Raw genomic sequence first — 20,739 nt, forward strand, 5'->3', positions numbered from 1 at the left:
AGAGCGTTTGGCTCAAGTGTGGTATGAGAAGCAGGCTGAAGACGTTTGCCAAAGCTGGCCAAGGTTGATAGCAGCTATGATCGAGTATTTTGGCAAAGAAGAGGATCCGGAGAATGTGTACCTACAGGTGGCAAACGTGAAGCAGTCAGAAGGTGAGACGACGTGTCGATATGTGGATCGAGCGGTCGTGCTCCTGGATTATTTAATTGCCACGCAGGAGGACAATGCCAGATTTCGAGCTCGAATGACTCAACATGTGCTGGGCTACCTTGTAGCAAGAGCAAGTGATGAATTCCGCCTCTAGCTTAAATGGGAGAATCTAGAAACCATGGTGCTAGCACATGAGATTGCTCAAAAGTTTGATAAAGTTCAATCTGACCCCGCTTCAAAGAAGATGGTTGTCCTTCCGCAACCCCCTCAATTCTTGCAACAACCTGGGGGGTCCAACTCAGGGGCATACCTCCACCCCCCATCAGGGATGTATCCACCACCTCCACCTCAAATGTATGGTCCTCCCTTAGATGCTTACCCTCAACAAGGAGTATATCCTCAACCTCAGCCTAGAAGATTTCCCTAGCCTCGCCCACGAGCCCCCCTCCTTCCTACTCCCCCGGCCCCTCCTGCTAAAGAACCCGGAGTCAATGACCTAGTCAAGGCCCTGAATGTTCTTCGGCTTGAGATGCTGTGGGCATCAAAAATCAAGCCAATCACCCTCCAAGAGAACGTGCCAATGTTGTGTGCTATGAGTGCCACCAGAAGGGTCATTATCACACCGAATGTCCCAATATTCCAAGGGTGAATCTTCTAAGTGAATCAGGCACCGAGGATTCTGACGTAGAGGTACTTGACCTCGGGAAGAGAAGTCATAACACCTCGGACCCCTCTCCAAACCCGGGCTGCCCCATGAAGAAGGTGTCCTTCTCAGAGCCCTCAGATGCTGAGATGGCAAACCCACCAATAGAGAAGACTAAAAGATCTCGTAGGAGTAAGTGGTCACCCGCGGATTTTCCTATCGGCAAAAAGACTATTCAGTCGTTCCGAACCTTGCTCATCGGTCTTTGAGCATCACGCTTCCTCAACTAATAGCATTAAGCCCTAAGGTGAGACGTAACCTACAGCAAGGGCTCTCAACAAGGAGGAGCAAGAAAAAGGAAAAGGTATGAGAGGTTTCTTCTATCTCTGAAGAAATTGATTGGCACCCACACACAGTAGATGTAATCATAGATAATTGCCATATCAAAAGTGTGTGTTGATGGGGGAGCTGCATGTAATATCATGGTGCCCCGTATCATGAAAAAGTTGAATTTGAAATGCACAAGGTGTTCCTCCACTCGAATCAAGGTAGCAGATGGTTGACGACTCGCCACTCTAGGAGTCATTGAGGATTTGCCCATCACTGTCAATGGGTTGACCACCACCGTCAATTTCTACTGATGGTTGTTGCATGTAGACTTCCTCATCTAGGTAACCATTTAGAAATGCATTCTTGACATCGAGTTGATACACATTTCATCTGCTGAGTGTCGCTAGTGATATCAAGAACCGTATGGAATCCGTTTTTGCTACTGGAGCATAAGTCTCATCATAATCTTGGCCATATTGCTATTGAAATCCTTCTGCAACTAGTCTGGCTTTGTATCTTTTGATGCTTCTATCTGGATTATACTTCACTTTGTATACCCATTTGTTTGCTATGGCCTTCTTTCCTAGTGGAAGGTCGCATAGGTTTTAAGTATCATTCTTGTACAAAGCTTCCATTTCTTCATTCATAGTAGTTTGCCATTCTGGCTTGTCAACTTCGTCTTCGAAGTACAATGGCTCATCTGTAGCCATGATGGTAGTCATAAGAGCATAGTTGGTGGTTTCAACTTGAATTCCTTTGCCTTTCTGAGCTAATGTCAATCTGGCTAGAGGTTTGCTTTCCCTAGTAGACCGTCTGAGTTGTTGTGGCTCTTCTTGGGGTGCTTCTAGCAATTCTTACTCTTCTTCATCAACTTTTTATGTAGATGACTGAGTAATTGGTGTGTCTATCTCCTGTGTATTTGAGGCTTTCCATTCTGATTCTTCATCAAAGATTACATCTTTGGAGGAGATAATGACCTTTCAGTTCATGGGATCATACAACTTCTCTGGTTTGCTTTCATGTAACCAACCATGATGCATTTGTGTGACTTCGCATCCAATTTCCTGTGATGATCGTCATGTATGTGGGCATATGCTATGCAACCAAATATGTGGAGATGCACAATGCATGGCTTATGTCTAGTGAATGCTTCATAAGGTGTCATACCCTAAATCAATTTGGTTGAAAGCTGATTAAGCAAGTACTTTGTAGTGGCTATTGCATCTGCCCAATACTTCTTAGAGTTTGTTCTCAACTTTATTATACACTTTCCCTTCATGTTATCATCACCTATGACTATCGTGAAGTTCCCATGTGGAAACACATCCAACTTCAAAATAGCTTCGACATTTGCAATTGCTTGGCTAGAAAATTTGGTACTTGTCACTTTTGCTGAAGTGATAATAAGGTGGCAACTCTTTGTCTTCTCCATCATAAACCAAGCATGATTATGCACTATATGAATAGCAGTGCTAAGTGATAGTATGCCACTACTATACTTAGTGATGCACACTATACATAGCAATGCTTGTATAGCAACAATATAAGTGGTATGTGCCATCCATAGTAGTTCTAAATGCTATAATAGCACTGCTATGTGCTGTAGATAGCAGTGTTATGTGATAGTATAGCACTACTATATTGTAATTTCTATGTGCTCTATTTTCATTTCATCGTCCCTTGACATCATCCAATACTCTACAAACTACCATTCTATTTCCATTTTATCTAGATGAATATCAATCTCCTCATCTTCCTCTCGAAGTGAATACTCGCCTTGTTGAACATCATTCCCCATGAGAGTAAGGATCAAAATCATCAAAATCTTGAAATACAATAGAATGTAATTCCACACCCTTGACAGCATATTACTCCTGCAAATAACACTTAAAAGAAGTTTAAAATTTTACTCCATGTCACAAAAGTTTATCATGCGCTGCTTCCTTCCTATTCGTGACCTACATACATCCTTTTTGTTAGGTGAACTTGAGTTTGCTCAATCCAAAATGCAACAACAATATCTTGGAACTCCTTGCTAATCACATCATTTCGTTTCTGTGTTTTGCGTGAATACAAAGGAAATTTGTTTTCCTCCTCATTTCGCAAACAATATCTAGCTACATATAAGTTTCTCTTATAAACAGTAAACTTGAAGGTGTAGGAATATTAATTTCACCTACACTTCATTCATCAACATTGTCAGGCTACTCCTTTTTAGGAATCAGTGCTCTGACGATTTTGGTACCTTACCACTTGTAGTGAATTGTAGAGACCAAAAATGAGTGCTGACTGGGTTTTAGTATCCTTCTCGGTTTTGAAATCCTTCTTAGTATTGTTCATCCCTCACTAGTGGATGACTTAGAAGAAACTTAAAATTTTCCTTCCTAGTAATGTATCCAAATCCGTAGACAAAGTGTTATAATATTTGGCAACATCATTTGCAATCTTTTTTTTATTCATCATTGCAACCAAAATTGTTAAGCTTCCTCTCCTCCTCCTTTCTACATTGCTCTCTCTTGGCATTTTTGTAATGTCTTATGATGGTTATCGCATTAAGAGAAACAACTGCACATTCTGTGGAGTTTGAGATATTGTGTACTACATCATTGGAATCTAGTGGACTGTGATGGCACACACCTTCTACAAACACGCAACATTACGTGGATGCCTTTTTCCTTTTAAGCTCCTCATAGCATGACCTAGTCATTTACAAATCTTTCCATGTGTGTGCACCTTCGATGGAGCAACAACCAAGGAGAGGGGGAGAGATAGCGACAGAGATCATGACAAGAGAGCTCAGGAAAGAGAGAATAGAATAGGGGACACACACACACACACACACAGGACATGAGAGAAAGACATGGTGAAGTAGGAGCAAAATTCAAAAGATTGACAACCAGCTCTGCTACTGTAAGTTTAACTGCTATTAACCAAGTGTCATATCACCACGACTTCCTATAATTTCAAGTGCTAATAACCAAGTTCTCAGTCATCACGATGACTACCTACTCCAACTAGATATGATTTGACTACTTTTCTAGCACTTAGTACCTCATGTCCCAAAGACTGCTATTTAGTCCACCTAACATTGCATTGATCCACCAATTTGAAGCTTCAATTAGATATTTTTTATCAAATTAAAGCTTCAACCGTCTAACATTAAATTGGAGCTTCAAATTGATTTTTAAGATCAAGTCAAAGCTTTAATTTGATGTTTTACATTGAGTTATAGCTTCAAATGGACGTCTTCGTTGTTTGAAAACTACAAAGATAATAATTATCCTTAACAAAATCATCTAAAAATCGATGTATGATATCTGAAAAAATATCAAATCTAATGTAGAACATGAGATTGAAGCTGAAACTTTATGTCAAACATCCAATTGAAGCTTCAAATTGATATAGAACATCAAGTTGAAGCTTCAACTTGATGTTCAACATTAAGTTGAAGCTACTTCAATTCAATGTTTACAACATCAAGTTGAAGCTTCAACTTGATGTCCAACATCGAGTTAAAGCTTTGGCTTGATGTTCAACATCAAGTTGAAGCTTCAACTAGATGTTGGAGCACCAATTTACGAGCAATTTACATCAAGTCAAGTAGCTTGTATGAATTAACTAAGAAGGATGCCAAGTTTGAATGCAGCTACACCCATTTTGAGGCAAACTCAATGGGATGTCATTTTTCATGTGCATGTTGATGCCTCTAGATATGCCTTAGGGATTATATTGGCACAACCAGATGGTAGATTGGATTACCCAGTGTATTATGATAATCAGTTGTTGACACCTATAGAATCTAATTACAGCACCACTGAGCATCAAGCTCTGTGCATGATCATCAACGTACAAAATTTACGTCACTATTTGATTGGAAATCCAGTTATTTTCTATGTGGACCATCAGGCTTTGCTTTATTTGATTAATAATACTATCATTCAAGGAAAACTTGCCCATTGGATGCTTCTATTATAGGATTCAATTTCAAAATTGTTCATAAGCCTTGTAAAATGCATGTGGGAGCCAATTGCTTTTCTAGGCTATCGGCACCAGAAGAAACTCAAGGGGTTGTCACTAAGCTCCTAGATGCTGAGCTTTTTGTAGTGGATTACAATGAAAGTGAGTATATTGATTTGATTTGATGGACTATTTCTCCCAAGTAACTCTTCTAGACTCATATGCTAAGAGACAAACGCACTCAATTGGTCTTGACGGCTTCGAAATTCATTTTGATTGGTGGACATCTCTATGGTGAGTGTGCAAATGGTGTTTTGTGTCGATGGGTTCTACCACATGAACATGCTATAGTCTTGCACCTTACTCGGGCCCTTCCAATGGACACTTCCAAGGTGGATTGATTTCTTGAAAGGTGTTGCAGATAGGATTATAGTGGGGAACCTTGTTTAAGGATGCTCAGACAAAATGTATGAAGTGTGACATATGCCAACACACTGGTCATCTTTTTCCTAACCATTCTATGCCTTTGCAACCTACTCAACCTTGGGAAGAATTCCAAAGATGGTGATTGGATTTTGAACTATGTTATGGTTTCCACTGGTTATGCTACAAAATGGGCAGAAGCTAAGGCACTCCAAGATAACTCGTCGGCTAGGAGCATGGTGTTGTGTTTGTTTGTGAAGAAGGATCCCATTTCTTGAATGAGGTCGTCTAGATATTAAATGATGAATTTAAGATAAGGCACACCATCTCTACAACCTATTAGGCTAGTGGAAATGGAGAAGTAAAATATACAAGCAAAACACTTGAGTTAATTGTGACCAAGACCATGCAATCTCATAAGGGTGATTGGAATGCCAAGCTACATGCTAAATTATGGGCATCTAGAATTGCTGTCAAAGTCACCACAAACTTAACTCCACTCAGGAAGGCTTTTGGTTTAGAGGCTATGGTACCCTTAGACTTTGTTGTTCCAAGCCTTTAAGTGGCCAGTGAGCAGCACTTGGATGAATATGAGGCAATCAAGGGGAAATTGCATTAGCTAGCCCACCTGAATGAACTGCATCTTTGAGTAGCCTAGTCACAACATGTGATTCAAAGGAGCAACTAAAGAATGGCATGAGAGGTATATCGTGCCTTACATTTTGGAAAAAGGAATGTTGGTACTACTATATAATTCCAAATTGGGATGCCTCAAAATAGCTTTCAAACTGGGATGTACAAGTTAGCTAAAGTGTGGAACTGTACAGCTTGAGGATTTACAAACAAGGAGGAGAGTTTTCCAAGTTATACAATGGGAGCAAAGTAAATCCTTACTGAGCAGCAAGTTCCTCCAAAACATGAGGCTCAGATACAAGTCACTCCAGTGATAGTGACTTAGTTGAGCCTTGTGTGTCAGCAAGCATTCCAACAAGATGTTTGGTTACAGTGGATGGGGTAACTCACATGCAGACGCGTGGCAGTTCAACAATTAAGAGGGTAGTAATTTTTCCTAATCATGCCAAAGATATGGGTGTTTTACAAACAAGACATCCAATATTTAGCCATTGCTCATCGTCTACACTTCACACAGGACATTCATCGTCTTCGTCATCTACAATTGCATTCGCCTCCTACTCTCTCGCTCTCTGTGTTGCCTTTGTTGTTGATTCCATCTCCCTTTATGTTTTCTTTGCCCTTGTTTCCACTCCCACCTTCCTGATCATGGAGGAATGCACAGCCCATCGCACCATCTGCCAAAAGTGACACAGGTTGTCTTCATGGGTCGCTCCCCCTCATTCAATCATAGAGTTCACAAACGAGGTCCTCAAGGAGATGTTGAAGACCAATTTCTTATATCGTTTTGCAAAGCCTTCATGGGAAAACATTTGGGACAAACTACTGGTCAGAAGAGATCCTAGACTCTAACGATGTAGAAGGTCATACTTTCATCGTCCAAGGAGTGCATGTACAGCTATCCATGACATTTTTGGGAGAAGTTCTAGTCGGTCACTTCGGTAGCACCCAATGTACTGGTAGACAACAACAAGTGCGATGAGTACTTTGAGGGGGGGAGTTACTTGTGGTCACAGGGTTACTTGATTAGTAAGTCCCCTAATGAGGGCCTCCAAAATTTTTGTCACTTCATCTCTGATTTATAGGGCTGAAGAAGAGCGTTGGATCTGTTCCTCACTAGTACATTGCTCAGATGATTGCAGAATCCCAAGAGGTAGATTGGCTATCTGCCTTTGACAAAATATTTGAGGTGTAGCTTAAAGCTATCATCTGAGGCCAAGCGCATTGTATACTTGGGCCACATCTCTGCATGCTGCACCACAAGTTGGTCTTACGAGAAGTGTAGTGGCCAAACACCATTCCCGCACTTGGTGCTGGAGCTAGCCCATCAAGCACTAAGGAGAAAATTGTTGAGGAGAAGGGTAGTGACCAAGATCATTCAGAGAATAAAGATGAAGGTGAAGGGTTTTCTTCTCCGTCTCATGATTCTAAGGTCAGATGGCACGGGGTATGACTCGAAAGTCACCAAAAAACACAATAAAGGCAAAGATCAGTCAGAGAATGAAGATGAAGATGAAGGGTTCTCTTCTCTGTCGCATGATTCTAAGGTCAGATGGCATAGGGTATGACTCAAAAGTCACCAAAAAACACCACGAAGGCAAAGAAGGCTTTGAACAGTAGGAGCAGACAAATTATGAAGAGCCCCAGCAGAAGGAACAAGGAGTGGAACCTCAACTCGAGCAAAAATCTAAAGATGTGGTTGCCACATCCTCCACCATCTCAACTTCTCTATCCGTGCTTCTCTAAAGTTCTTTGAGCTCTATCCCCAGTCGACACTTTTTCCCTTGACCCTCTATTACTCAAATATGATCACACATACAAGTATGCCATAGAGACGAAGTGGCATTGTCTAAGAGAGAACATGGTTGTGGTGGCCTAGGCCCTAGATTACTTAGCCAATCATTGGCTCCCTCCTTAGGTACTAAATCATAATCTTTTTCTTCAGACACTATATCAAGAGCAGTTGATTGAGTTCTTTGAAAGGAACACGGCCAGCCTACTGCAAGCATAGACTACTATCAGTGTAGAAGGGACATCCTACATGAGCAACTAGATAGCCAGAAATTTTATTACGATGAATTGGTGCAGTCGCATAGCCAATTCCAGCACACTCACACCGAGCTACAAAGGGACCACGGTAACTTATAGTGTGAAGTGGAAAATTTACATGCCACTAACTCCAAACTTAGGCTTCCTAGGTGACAATGGTAGCTAAATAGCTTTATAGACTGTGCAACAGGTGCAAGCTGACTAGCATGGATGATTTTTCAAGTTAGTTTCGTTAAGAAGCTAAATTTTTATATTGGCATCGTAAGTTTGTATGCTTTAATAAAAATAAATGTTTGAAACATTCGCCAAGATTTGAAACTTTTATGCAACAAAATTTAAGGTTTTGCTAGGATTTACATTTTTTCCTTCAAAAATCAAAAGAAAATATATAAAAAATCACTACATTCTACCAAATTTGTGAAACTAGAAAAATGAGATTGAAGACTTTTGGCCACATAGCATTTTGTGGGTCGAGGGAAACATAGCATTGCAAGAGGCACAGGCCGAGGCAACAACCCTCAAAGCAAAGAACACACGGCTCCACCAAGCCTTGGAGTAAGTGGAGAGTCTACGAGCCAAGAATATGCAGCTAGACTCTCAACTGCAGTCTTTGATCAGACTTGTCCATGCACCTAATAAGCACCTGAAGAAGCTGCCCAAGCGGAGGGAGCTCGATGATATGATCAACGATGACTCAACAATAGGCCAAGAAGGACCCCGCCATCTTTCTCAACCTCTCCCTCAAGTTTGGCCAACAATTCAAAAACTTGCCTCTAGCTCCAAAGGCATGGCTACCTTAGGATAGTCTAAAGCCATTGTTGAGGATGACATGTCTCAGGCTCTATTATTGTCAGATCTCCTAGCCAAGGGATTGTCGAGTGGCAAGTTGAAGTGGGAACTCATACCCACTTGGTTTTGTTTTCTAAGACGGGTGAACAATACTTGTTTTGCCAGTCCAATGCATCTTGACGAGGCGGTACAGGTTTTAGCCCTGCCCTGTTTTGAAATAGCCACTCAGATTTCACCCAAGCAAGGTTTTGAGGAAGAAGAAATTTTGGAGCAATAGGATGTGATCCTCGTGAGCAGCCAATTCTCTGCAACTCCAACGAGCTCGACACAGCTCCAACGGGCTCCTCGCTGTGCAATCAAGCGACCCTAGACGGCTCCTCCGAGTGCTGCATAACGACCAGCCGTAGAGGATCTCCTGCTATAGTAGCTCCATTCAGTGGAGCTCCTCAACTAAGCAACCACATACACAGACGACTACTCTCAGCAAAGGACAGCTCTGCGACCAAGCTCTCGCCCTTCCATGCCCACGACTTGCGCACAATGCTCCAAGTATCTACAGCCAGGGGCTGTAGCTCCGCCACGGCTCACCAATAGATGCGCCACCAATAGCAGCGCCAACCGAACTGCGCCATAGCTAAACGAGCCCCAAGCTCTGCCATAGCGATGGCTCCAACCTCTGTAGACTCCAGCTCTCCATTCGACGCCAGTCCTTGAGCGGCTCGTCTCCGTCCACAGCGCAGCGCCTTCAGTCCGTCGCCTCCGTCGACCACCATCTACTTGCAGAACTCCTCTACCATGTGGCAGATAAGGCCACGTGGCACTCTACAAACCACACCTTTACAGTGAATAGGGTTGGTCACTTTAACCTCGAGTCAAGATAACTCTGGTTGGTCACCACAGACTAGTGTGGTCAACATTGTGCCACGTAGCAACCTTACCTATCTGTGCCACATTAGCAACCTTATCATGCCACATCATCTACCAAGTCATCAGCAATCCACATCATCAATGCCACATCACTATGCCACGTCACCAACAGCAGTGTCCAGTCAATATTGCCACATCATCACCTTACTGTCATTGCCACGTGGCATTGCCCCCCCTTGCAGACACACACAGTGCTCCACAGGCACTTCATGTGGCACTCTGCCACCTCATCAGCGGGCTCCACACCCTTACTAAGCACAGTGCCATATCATCACTGCATGTGACTCAGTGCCACATCATCATTGCACATTTCACTCTTTTTTGCCCCTCCACCTAGATCAAGCCGTATCTCTTGATCTAGGAGGAATTTGAGGGTGCTACAAAAAGGTGAAACAATTGATTTTTTGTGCTCTACGTGCTCGTCACATCACACGCACATTTTGGCGCAAGTATCACTCACTTTTGAGCCTCATCGACAAATCCACTTCCTACACACACTTCAGCCTCTACATCAACGCATCTAACCCAGCACATAAAAAGAACCAAAGAAAAGAAATTATTTGTTGTTCTTCCATTGATCGATAGTTGGTATAGATCTAGATCAGAGTAGACTAGATCGCCATAGAGGGGACGCTTTGAATTTCCCCAAGTTGCCAATCTAAGCCATGCCCAAAATTCCCGACTAGTTCCTACTTGGAGTTAATCCCTATGCTCACATACAGTTTCACATCATCACATTACCTAAAACATGACATTCATTAGTTTAGTGAGTAGACTTTAGAGTGTTCAGAGGCATTACCGATTGATCAATGTGCAGATAGCACATGATTTGATTTCACACACACATGCCATCATTGTGAAGCCTATTCGGCTATTTCACGACATTGTGCACATCATGTCAGCCTTGTAAAGCCTCTTGGCTATTCCCGACATCATTTGCCACAAGCCATGTAATTCAAATTGGATTATATATATTGCAGTTCCATCTTCACTGACACTTCAGATTTCACTTGCCATAGTCAGTGTTTTTGTAGTTGATTCAAACAATGATTTTCATGCCACTTTAAGGACATTTCTTGCACCATGTCTATGACTAGCAACCTCAATCTGGAGGCATCTACTAAGCTAGACAACTCCAATTACGGCACATGGAAATACCGAATGGAGACCATTCTTGTACTTCAAGACAAATGGGAGTGTGTCGATGGATCTACACCTAGACCATTGGACGATCCAGCTAGCAGTAGCTCTACTCCACCTGTTGTCACAACACCAGTAGTGGGATCTCCAGCTACACAAACAGTTTCCGCACCTATAGTAGATCCTACCATTGCCCGAGCACAGCAGGCAGAATAGGATAAGAAAGATAAGTATATCATCTGATCAAGAAGAATGTGCAAGATATCATACTAGGATAGATCAACACCGTCAAGACATCGAAAAAAGCATAGGATATGTTTGCAGCTCTCTACGAGTCCAAGAACACTTCCAAGATTCTCACACTAAGAAACCAAATCAACAAAAGTTTTCGTAACAACAGTGAAACCGGTCACATGCTTATGCACTCTGGATCAACAAAAGCAGGAGAGACTATGAACCCCGTAGAAATGGTTCAAGTCATCCTGAATGGACTAGGAGAGGGATACACGAATCTAGTCTAGAGTATTGCCATTCAACGACAAATTCCGACATTGGAAGAGCTCCAGTTAGTTTTACTTGGTGAAGAACTTAGGAGTTAGGTCATTCATGCACGCAAAGGCCATTCTAATGATCAGGCATTCACAGCTTCAGACAAAAGCAGAGGCAGAGGCAAAGGTAGATCATTCCAGAGAAGTGGTCATCATCAGCAACATCATCATCAACAAAGTCAGCATCAACACCAACATCATCCTCAGCAACATCAGAATCAGCAAAGAGGAAATCATTCCAATCGAGGAAGATTCCAAGGACGAGGGAATGCATCCACTGACATGTCAAACATCCAATGCAACTACTGTCACAAGTTTGGACACTATGAAACAGATTGTCGACAAGAAGCAGTACCACCAAGGCGGTCAATCCAACAGTAATCGAGGGAATTTTTGCACAAGAGGAAATCATCGTGGTGGACATTCTAGTCACAGTCATTTTGCAAATGAACATGGGAATATGTTTCTTGCAAACAAGGAAATGCAGCAAACTGATCATGTGTACCTAAACGGTGTACCTAAACACTGATTGCAATCCAAAAGAGGATTTCAGCTATATCAAGTCGACCAAGCACAACAGGATCCTTGGTACATCGACAGCGGTGCATCATCTCACATGACAAATCATCAGTAATGGTTCACAGAGTTGAAACCATTAGAAGGTCAAAAGAATGTCATCTACATAGCTGATAATACACCAAATCTAGTTCAAGGGGCATGCATTATCCCTACAAAGAATTTCACTAGTACGAAAGGATTGGTGAAAGATGTACTCTACGTTCTGAAGCTCAACAAGAACCTCTTGTTAGTAGGTCAAATGACGGAAGACAACTACCGAGTCATCTTTGATGGAGATGAATGAACTATTAGAGGAAAATCCAGAATATTTCAGCTTTAGTAGGAAAAGATGTCAAGGAAGGACGCTTGTACAAAATGCTAGCTACAGTACCAGATATGCATGCCATGTCAACTCAACCGCAACAGATGCCACTATCTACAAAATGGCACAAGAGATATGGTCATATTAATTTCAAGAGCTTGCTAGATCTCAAGAATCAGAATATGGCAATCGGGATTCCTAAGCTATAGTTTTTGCAAAAGTTTGCGAAGCATGCTGCTTCGGTAAACAAAAGCAAACCAACTTCGGCAGAAGCACCTCTCGAGCACGAGGTATTCTTGATTTGATACATACAGATGTATGGGGTTATGCCCAGACTCGCAGCATCAATGGTTCACTTTACTACTTGACTTTCATTGACGACTACAACAGATATTGTTGAGTCTATTTTTTGAAAGAGAAATCTAAAGTGTTTTCCAGATTTCAAGAATTCAAAGCCATGGTTGAAAACCACATAGGTAGAAAGATCAAAGTCATGAGATCAGACAGAGGAGGTGAATACATGTCTTCAGCATTCATGAACTTTTACAGAAGTCACGGCATTCGAAGACAATTCACTTGTGTAGATACTTCTCAATAGAATGCACTTCAGCATTCATGAACTTTTGCAGAAGTCACGGCATTCAAAGACAATTCACTTGTGCAGATACTTCTCAATATAATGCAAGAGCTGAAAGGAAGAATGGTACTTTAGTAGACAGTGCTAGAACAATGCTTAGTGAGAAAAATCTTTCGAATCAGTATTGGGCAAAAGCAACAGCCACTGCAAACTACTTGCTTAATCGGCTTCCGACTGAACCGATTCAAGGTATGACACCTTATGAAGCATTCACTGGTCACAAGCCACACATTGGGAATCTCCGCATATTTGGTTGCATAGCATATGCCCACATACATGATGATCATCGCAGGAAATTAGATGCGAAGTCACGTAAATGCATCATGGTTGGCTACAATGAAGAAAAAAAATCATACAAATTGTATGATCCCCTCAACCGCAAGGTCATTATCTCCAAAGATGTAATCTTTGATAAGGAATCAGAATGGAAAACCTCAATCACACAAGAGATAGACGCACCAATTTCACAGTCATCTACAGAAATGGTTGGAATTTCCAGAAACACCCCAAGCAGAGCCACAACAGCTCAGACGGTCTACTAGGAAAGGAAACCACCAGCCAGATTGACATATGCTTAGAAAGGCAAAGCAATTAGGTTGAAACCACCAACTATGCTCTTATGACTACCATCATGGCTACACAAGAGTCAGTGTACTTCAAAGATGTAGTAGACAAGCCAAAATGATAAACTGCTATGAATGAAGAAATGGATGCTTTGTATAAGAATAGTACTTGGGAATTATGTGAACTTCCACTGGGAAAGAAGGCTATAGCAAACAAATGGGTATACAAAGTGAAGTACGATCCAGATGGCAATATTCAAAGATACAAAGCCAGACTAGTTGCAAAAGGATTTGCACAGCAATATGGTCAAGATCATGATGAGACTTATGCTCTAGTAGCAAAGATGGATTCCATACAGTTCTTGATATCACTAGTGACACTCAGCAAATGGAATGTGTACCTGCTCGATGTCAAGAATGCATTTCTCAATGGTTATCTAGATGAGGAAGTCTACATGCAACAACCAGTAGGTTATGTTGAGCCAGGAAAAGAGAATAAGGTTTTCCATCTTAAGAAAAGTCTCTACAACTTAAAGAAAGCACCTAGAAGTTGGTACAGTAGAATCGACAAGTATTTTATTGATCTAGGATACATAAAGTCCAATGCAGATCATACTCTCTACTACAAAGTTCAAGGGGAAGACATTACTATTGCACTTTTGTACGTAGATGATATGATTGTGACCGGAAGCAAGGATAGCTTCATGAGAAAGCTAAAACAAGACTTATCTTTGCAGAGTTTGACATGAAAGATCTTGGACTTATGCACTATTGACTTGCAATTGAGTTCTAGAGAGATTCAGATAGCACCTTCATGAGTCAGCTCAAGTATGTTGACAGTCTCCTCAAGAAGTTTCATATGGCAGATTGCAAGATTGTAGCCACTCCCATTAAACATAGTTTGAAACTTACAAAAGATTCATAAACTACAGTCAATGACAGGTACTACAAGCAGCTCATCGGATCTCTTATATATCTAACTATCACACAGCCAGATATTTGTCATGCAGTAAGTTCACTTGCACAGTTTATGGAAAATCCAAAACAGTCTCACTAGAATGCAACCAAAAGAGTCTTGAAATACATCAGAGGTACAAGAGAGTTTAGAATAGAATACAGAGGAAGTCATCCAAGGTTGCATGGATACTATGACAGTGACTATGTCAGAGATCATGAGACCAAGAGATCAACACAGGGATATGCATTTTTCCTTGGTCTTTTCCTTGGTCAAGGTGCTATATCATGGTTGTCAAACAAACAACCAACTGTTTCTTTGTCTCCGACTGAAGCAAAATATAGGGCACTCACTACAGGTGCATGTGAGGCTATATGGCTTAGAAGACTATTGTCAAAAATAGATTACTTTGATGAGTCAAAGCCAACAACAATATACTGTGATAACCAATCGGCTCGAGCATTGGCCAAGAATCCAGTATATCATTCTAGGATAAAGCACATTGATGTCAGAGAGCACTTCATCAGAGAAAGTGTGTTACTTGGTGACATCACACTGTAGCATTGTGATAGCAAAGAGAATGTTGCAGACATCTTTACCAAACCACTTGGTAAAGAGCTTTTTGAGAAACACTAACTAGCTCTTGGTTTGACGTAGAGGAAGGACATTCCCATTAAAGGGGTGTGATGGAATGTAATGTTCAGTTTCTTCGATTCCCTAGAATCATCATCTTGAGGGAAGGCCTACTTCATGATGTTGATCTTGAGAGAAGGTGTTGAGAGTTCACGCTCAACATCATGTGATCATATGTGCATAGCACTAACCCAATAGAGTGCTATAAAGGAAACGGTTAGATGCCCTAACCCTAATTGTAAATGGGTTTTAAATTGTATATATTCTACATTTTCAACTAAATCTAGTGCCTAGTTAGTGATTTGTGGTGTGCTTTCTAGCTGTGCCCTCTCTCCTCATCTCCACTCTTCTCCTCTCCCCTCTTCATATTTTGTCATATTGAACATTGTTCCTATGTGAACCGTTCAAAGTCGTATAGTAGGATTATTCTTATCCCTTGAGCAATGTTAGAAAAGGAATTACTGATGTACCATCCATAAACTCTGTCACCTTAATGAAAATTATATCTTTTTTTTTTTTAGTATCTTGATCAAGTCAATCGCACATTGAAAAATCTCATATGACTCCTCCACTCTACTCACACAAGGAGTAACTTTCACGCAATTTAGGTATGCTTCACGAGAGATGGGCATCAAGGGTGTTCATGAAAGGTGCTATGAGAGAAAGGTGTTTTGTATGATATGACATATATAATAAAGGCTACACCAAGAAGCCCTAAGCCCTTTATATATACTCTAGACTCATTCGAAAAACATTTGTCTTGAAAAAAGATAAAAGAGACTATGTATACAATTTGTTTCTTTTTTGGGTAATAATTTGAGTCTATGTTAGAAATTTTAATCTCTCTAAGTCAATTGTAAGAATTTTGGTCAATAAAATATACTAGCTCATCCATCACAAATTTAAGAACCAAACATTCAAAACTACAATGATGATTAGTTGCTGAAATTCCTGAGACTATATTTTGTAGCTTTTTGCATGACACACTTTTCCCAAAGTAATCATGTTTCAACAATAAAAAAGACAATATAGAACCAATGCACGGAATCAAAAAATTATTGAGTTTTACATTTAACATCAATGATGTCACACTTGAAAATCTATTTGATTTATTCAATCAAAAAATGAATGGCCAAGGTTGAAGGAGGCTTCCACTTATCGAGCATTGATGTTGCTTCAAGTTGACTTCTTACATCCTTTAAATTTAATGTAAAGAAAAAGGCTAAACCGTCAAAGTTGATAGCCACATGATAGCAACGTATTCGAAGTGTGCTTCAAGCTCCAACTATCTATAAGCTCAAGACTTTGGATTTCATTATTTGGCATATGCATTTCTAGCTCTATTGTATCGATGATACCTTGTTATTAAACTTTCCTTTCTAGATTGCACATCTAAAATGGTCTCCCCTCTAAAAACCATCTTTGACATCCCTCTATAGTATTTGCATACCCACATGGTGTTTGTTTTGTGAATGAAGATTTATTTGAAGCAATGGATAGATACAATGGAGGCCATGAACCAACTCGCACCCATAGATTTTGAACCTAAAGTGAATTTCAGTTATGATTGAATATTTGACATCATCTTCATCCTAAATGCATCTGCGGTGAATGGATCAAGAAGAGGCGATTCCAAACTATCAAAGTTAGGAAGAGAAAGTAGGTGGAGGCTTTCATAAGCACCTTCTCTTCTTGGTATCATACATTATAGAACAAAATCTTAAGATTTGTTAAGGAGACAAGACTCTACTCTGAGAACATTACCTCCCCAATGTCTGAATGGAAAGCTTGAAATGCTCGTGTGAGACTTTCCAAGGGTTGGCATTTGACTTTAGTATGGAAGGAAACATTCTTGCCAGATGTTAATATGATAAGCAAGATATTAATATGCCAATCTCTCTCTCTCTCTCTCTCTCTCTCTCTCTCTCTCTCTCTCTCACACACACACACACACACACACACATGCACAGAATGGACAAATGAAGTGTCATAATACAAAAATGATAATATATTAGTAAAGAACAATAGAGGGTTATGATGCATAGACATACATACAATGTGACTGAAAGCAAGCTCGATTTGCAGGATCAAATTTCATATTTCGAGCCGTACACAAGTTGAACCCTCACCTTGTGATCGTTTTCTGTCTTTAAAAGCCCAACAATGTGATCTTTCCAATGCTTCTTTTTCTTTTCTCTATCCTTTCTTGAAACTTGTTTTTTTCTTTAAAAAACCCCAACAAGCAACCTTTCCCATGCTTCTCTTGCTTTTCTCGATCCTTTCTTGAAACCTTGTGTGGACCCATTGTAGAAGGTTGCATTGTAACCCAAGACATTAGCTTAAACTCGTGTAATCCAAAGATCGTTTTGTCCTTTAAATTGTGGCATACACAAGATTGAAGTGATAACTTTGGTCTAGGAGGAGGTAACTACTTCACCATATTAAAAAAAATGAGAGCAAGCAAAGAGGAATAGAGCTTCATGCCAAAAGAAGAGCACTTTTGAATTACACAAAGGGCTTAGATGCACACAGATAGCTTGAGATAGTTTGAGAGGACTTTTGGAAGCTGTTTGGGCTAGTGGAGAAACTTTCTTTCATATTTTGGGAGGGAAAATGCTATGCGACATTTGGGACGGATTAGGGGGGACCACCCAAAAGGCAAGTGGGTACTTGGCAAGTGATTAAATGCCTCAGGTATGGTGGGGACAAGAGGGGAGCTAGGGGGAGGGAGTGATGTCCGGGAGAGGTCTCTCCACTAGTGAGAGGCCCATATTGTTTTTTGCCATTTTAAAATGCCATGTTGGCTAGTTCCCTAATCTCAAGGTTATGGCGTTGCTTAAAATCCTAATCTAAGAGGCCCTTTTCTCCCCTAATTTTATGTCATGTAAGAAATTATCAATTTACACTAGGTGATTGTTTGTTCGATATTATAAAGTTCTTGTCATGAAAAGATTCGGTATTCGAGTAACTTCAAGCTATAATAGTCTAGCAATCCCTAACTTGCTTACACAATAATGCAAAAAAAGCAATAGATTGTGTATACAAGTTTTGTCTTTGGATTTCCTACATGGGTTGCATCGTGATGATCATGCACACGAGTGTTTAAGTTAGGGCCAAATGTTCTCTTGCTATTTTATCGAGCTCATCATTTCTATAAAGAGCAATCCCTCTATGGTCATTAATAAACAAAAGAATCTATGTCGAACAACTTCAACTCAATCCCATTAAAATCCACTTTGAGTCGATTGAAAGTCAAAATTATTTATTAGAGACAATTGAGAGTCCAACCACAAAAGCAATCGGAGAAAAGCACCACAAAATATAGAAGACAAAATAGTGCAAAGCTTAGATTTATTTCTCATTTCATAAAGATTGCTATCAAATGAGAAACAAAGTTACATTGACACGATCATAGCAACAAACACACATCACAACACTTAGTACATTCACAAATACGAGTACTTGCGTATACATGATAAATTTAAGTGGATTAGTCGTAGAAGAGTATTGATACTACTTAACAACGCTAGCAGGCTTTAAAGTCCTCAATACCAAGTCAAGATCTAAGAATCGTGTTGGCTTTCATTCGTGAAGTACACCATGCCTTGCATCTCAGAGAAAGTCGTCAGAGAAAGAAGAGATACCAATAACAGACAAAGCCTTGAGTCTTTCCAAATAGAGATTTCGGAAGAAAGGTGCCTCTGAACAGATACACAAAGCCTTGAGGCTTTCCAAATAGAGATTTCCGAAAGATGCCTGATCGAATGCAGTAATATCTGATAACAAAGTGCCCCATTTTCACGAACATTCAGGAAGAAGCATGCGAGCAATGCATTTCGTCCGCACATATCAGGCAGATAAGCATCAAGCAAGGCATCGCGTCCTGGTTTTAAACACAGAAGGACCCGAAGAATTCCCTTTTATCTGTAGCTTGGAACACACCCTTCAGACTTCATCTGGTTCATGTAACAGCATCTCAATGTACAAACAATCATCGGAACCCTCCTTAGTCAGAGAAAGATGCCTGCTACTCGTTAGAGCAATACAGTGAGAATGAGAAAGCAACCCCAATATGAGAAATTGAAGTGAATTAGGAGAGCGAAAAGTGATCAAGTTAGCTTTTGTGCTGAGAGATCTGGGCAAGGAATGCGCTTTATGCACTCCTAGAAGGTCATAGCCAGCTGCAATATTGAACATGGCCAGCTCTCCGAGGTCTCGAGCGCAAAGTGATCAAGATAGCTAGCTTGTGCTGAGAGATCTGGGTAAGGAGTCTTCTTTCTGCACTCCTAGAAAGTCACAGCCAGCTGCACTATTGAACATGGCCAGCTCTCCCAGGTTTGCTTTCTCTGTGAACCCATACATCATGCGGACATAGGAATCCCCGATTGTTGCAAGTGGAGCAGAGATCACAGTGCTGAACTTGGAAATCTTCATCTGCCAACCTCCCTCTGGTCTTTTGCTAAGCTTGGTGGTCACGGTTCTCTTTTGAAAGCTAACCTTCTTCTGGAGTCCCCGGCCGGAAGCAGGAGACGGGGACGGTCGAGGTGTCGGTGAGGGCGTTAGTTCGGGTTCCTCTGGAATGGTTCCCAAGCCATCGCGCAGCATACTCTCGAGAGTTTTGATTGATTCAGTCTTGATGAGTTTGGTGTTGAGGCAAGGTAAGAGAAGGGCATACGTCTTTCTCACCATGGCTGCAGATGGAAAGAAATCTGTTCCGACGTGAGCAGCGACAACCAATTGAGGAACTGCGGGGCTTAAAGCTTGCAAACCTCCTTGCTTCTACAGCAACAGATAGAGACTAGCTCCTTCGATTATAGAATATATACGAGACCACAACAGATCGATCGAATGCGATTAACCTGCTTCTAGATCTGGAACCTCAAACGCTAAAGTTGCCGACTGTCGCCTGCCAAAATCGGGGGACCGTCAAGCCCAGAAGAACATACTAGCGTTTGTCGTCTGCAAAGTCTGGAGAAGTTCAAGCGTAGATAATGCTCGATCTCGATAGAAATGTACTGAGGTTTTGCTTGGACGAATTGCTTGGGCTTGTAGAGATCGGAAGGAGATAAATAACTTGCGGAATGGCAATCGATTATCGACCGAGTGAGGAAAGACGCTCTGGATGAGCTGGATGAACTGGGTCAATCCGAAGAGTGCGGGTGCGTGGGGTGACTGATTCTAATTAGACGTTGCTCAGAAAATGACTTGGTCAGTTACTTATAGCCTTGTAAAACTCTAAACTAATAAAGTCAACTCGGCCACACCATCTAGAAAATATCAAGAGCTTGTTGGCTTAATATCAAGAGCGGTAACGTGAGAGCGCCTTTAAGCGTGGTTATACTCTTAGGGTGAGGTGTGAAGAGAGGGTTGTACCATCGCATGCCTTTGGAAGGGTTCCTGAACTTTTCACCTTGTTTCACCAATGTTTTTGTTTTTGTTTTTTTTTCTTAAAGGAGTTACATTATACATAAGCTCTAGTTTA

At 41.1% G+C, this 20,739-nt stretch overlaps 1 protein-coding gene across 1 annotated transcript; it reads right to left on the bottom strand.

Moving 5' to 3' along the window:
- Window positions 1-18,996: 18,996 nt before the first annotated feature.
- Window positions 18,997-20,424, bottom strand: LOC147900959 (uncharacterized). Its single transcript, XM_087376337.1, has one exon. It carries the CDS (start codon window positions 19,944-19,946, stop codon window positions 19,497-19,499), a length of 450 nt encoding a protein of 149 aa, XP_087232463.1. The 5' UTR covers window positions 19,947-20,424; the 3' UTR covers window positions 18,997-19,496.
- Between the last annotated feature and the right edge of the window lie 315 nt (window positions 20,425-20,739).

The sequence above is a fragment of the Dipteris shenzhenensis genome, chromosome 6, assembly GCF_047967505.1.
Source record: "Dipteris shenzhenensis isolate YYH24624 ecotype China chromosome 6, Dip_SZ_1.0, whole genome shotgun sequence".
Classification (NCBI taxonomy): domain Eukaryota; kingdom Viridiplantae; phylum Streptophyta; class Polypodiopsida; order Gleicheniales; family Dipteridaceae; genus Dipteris; species Dipteris shenzhenensis.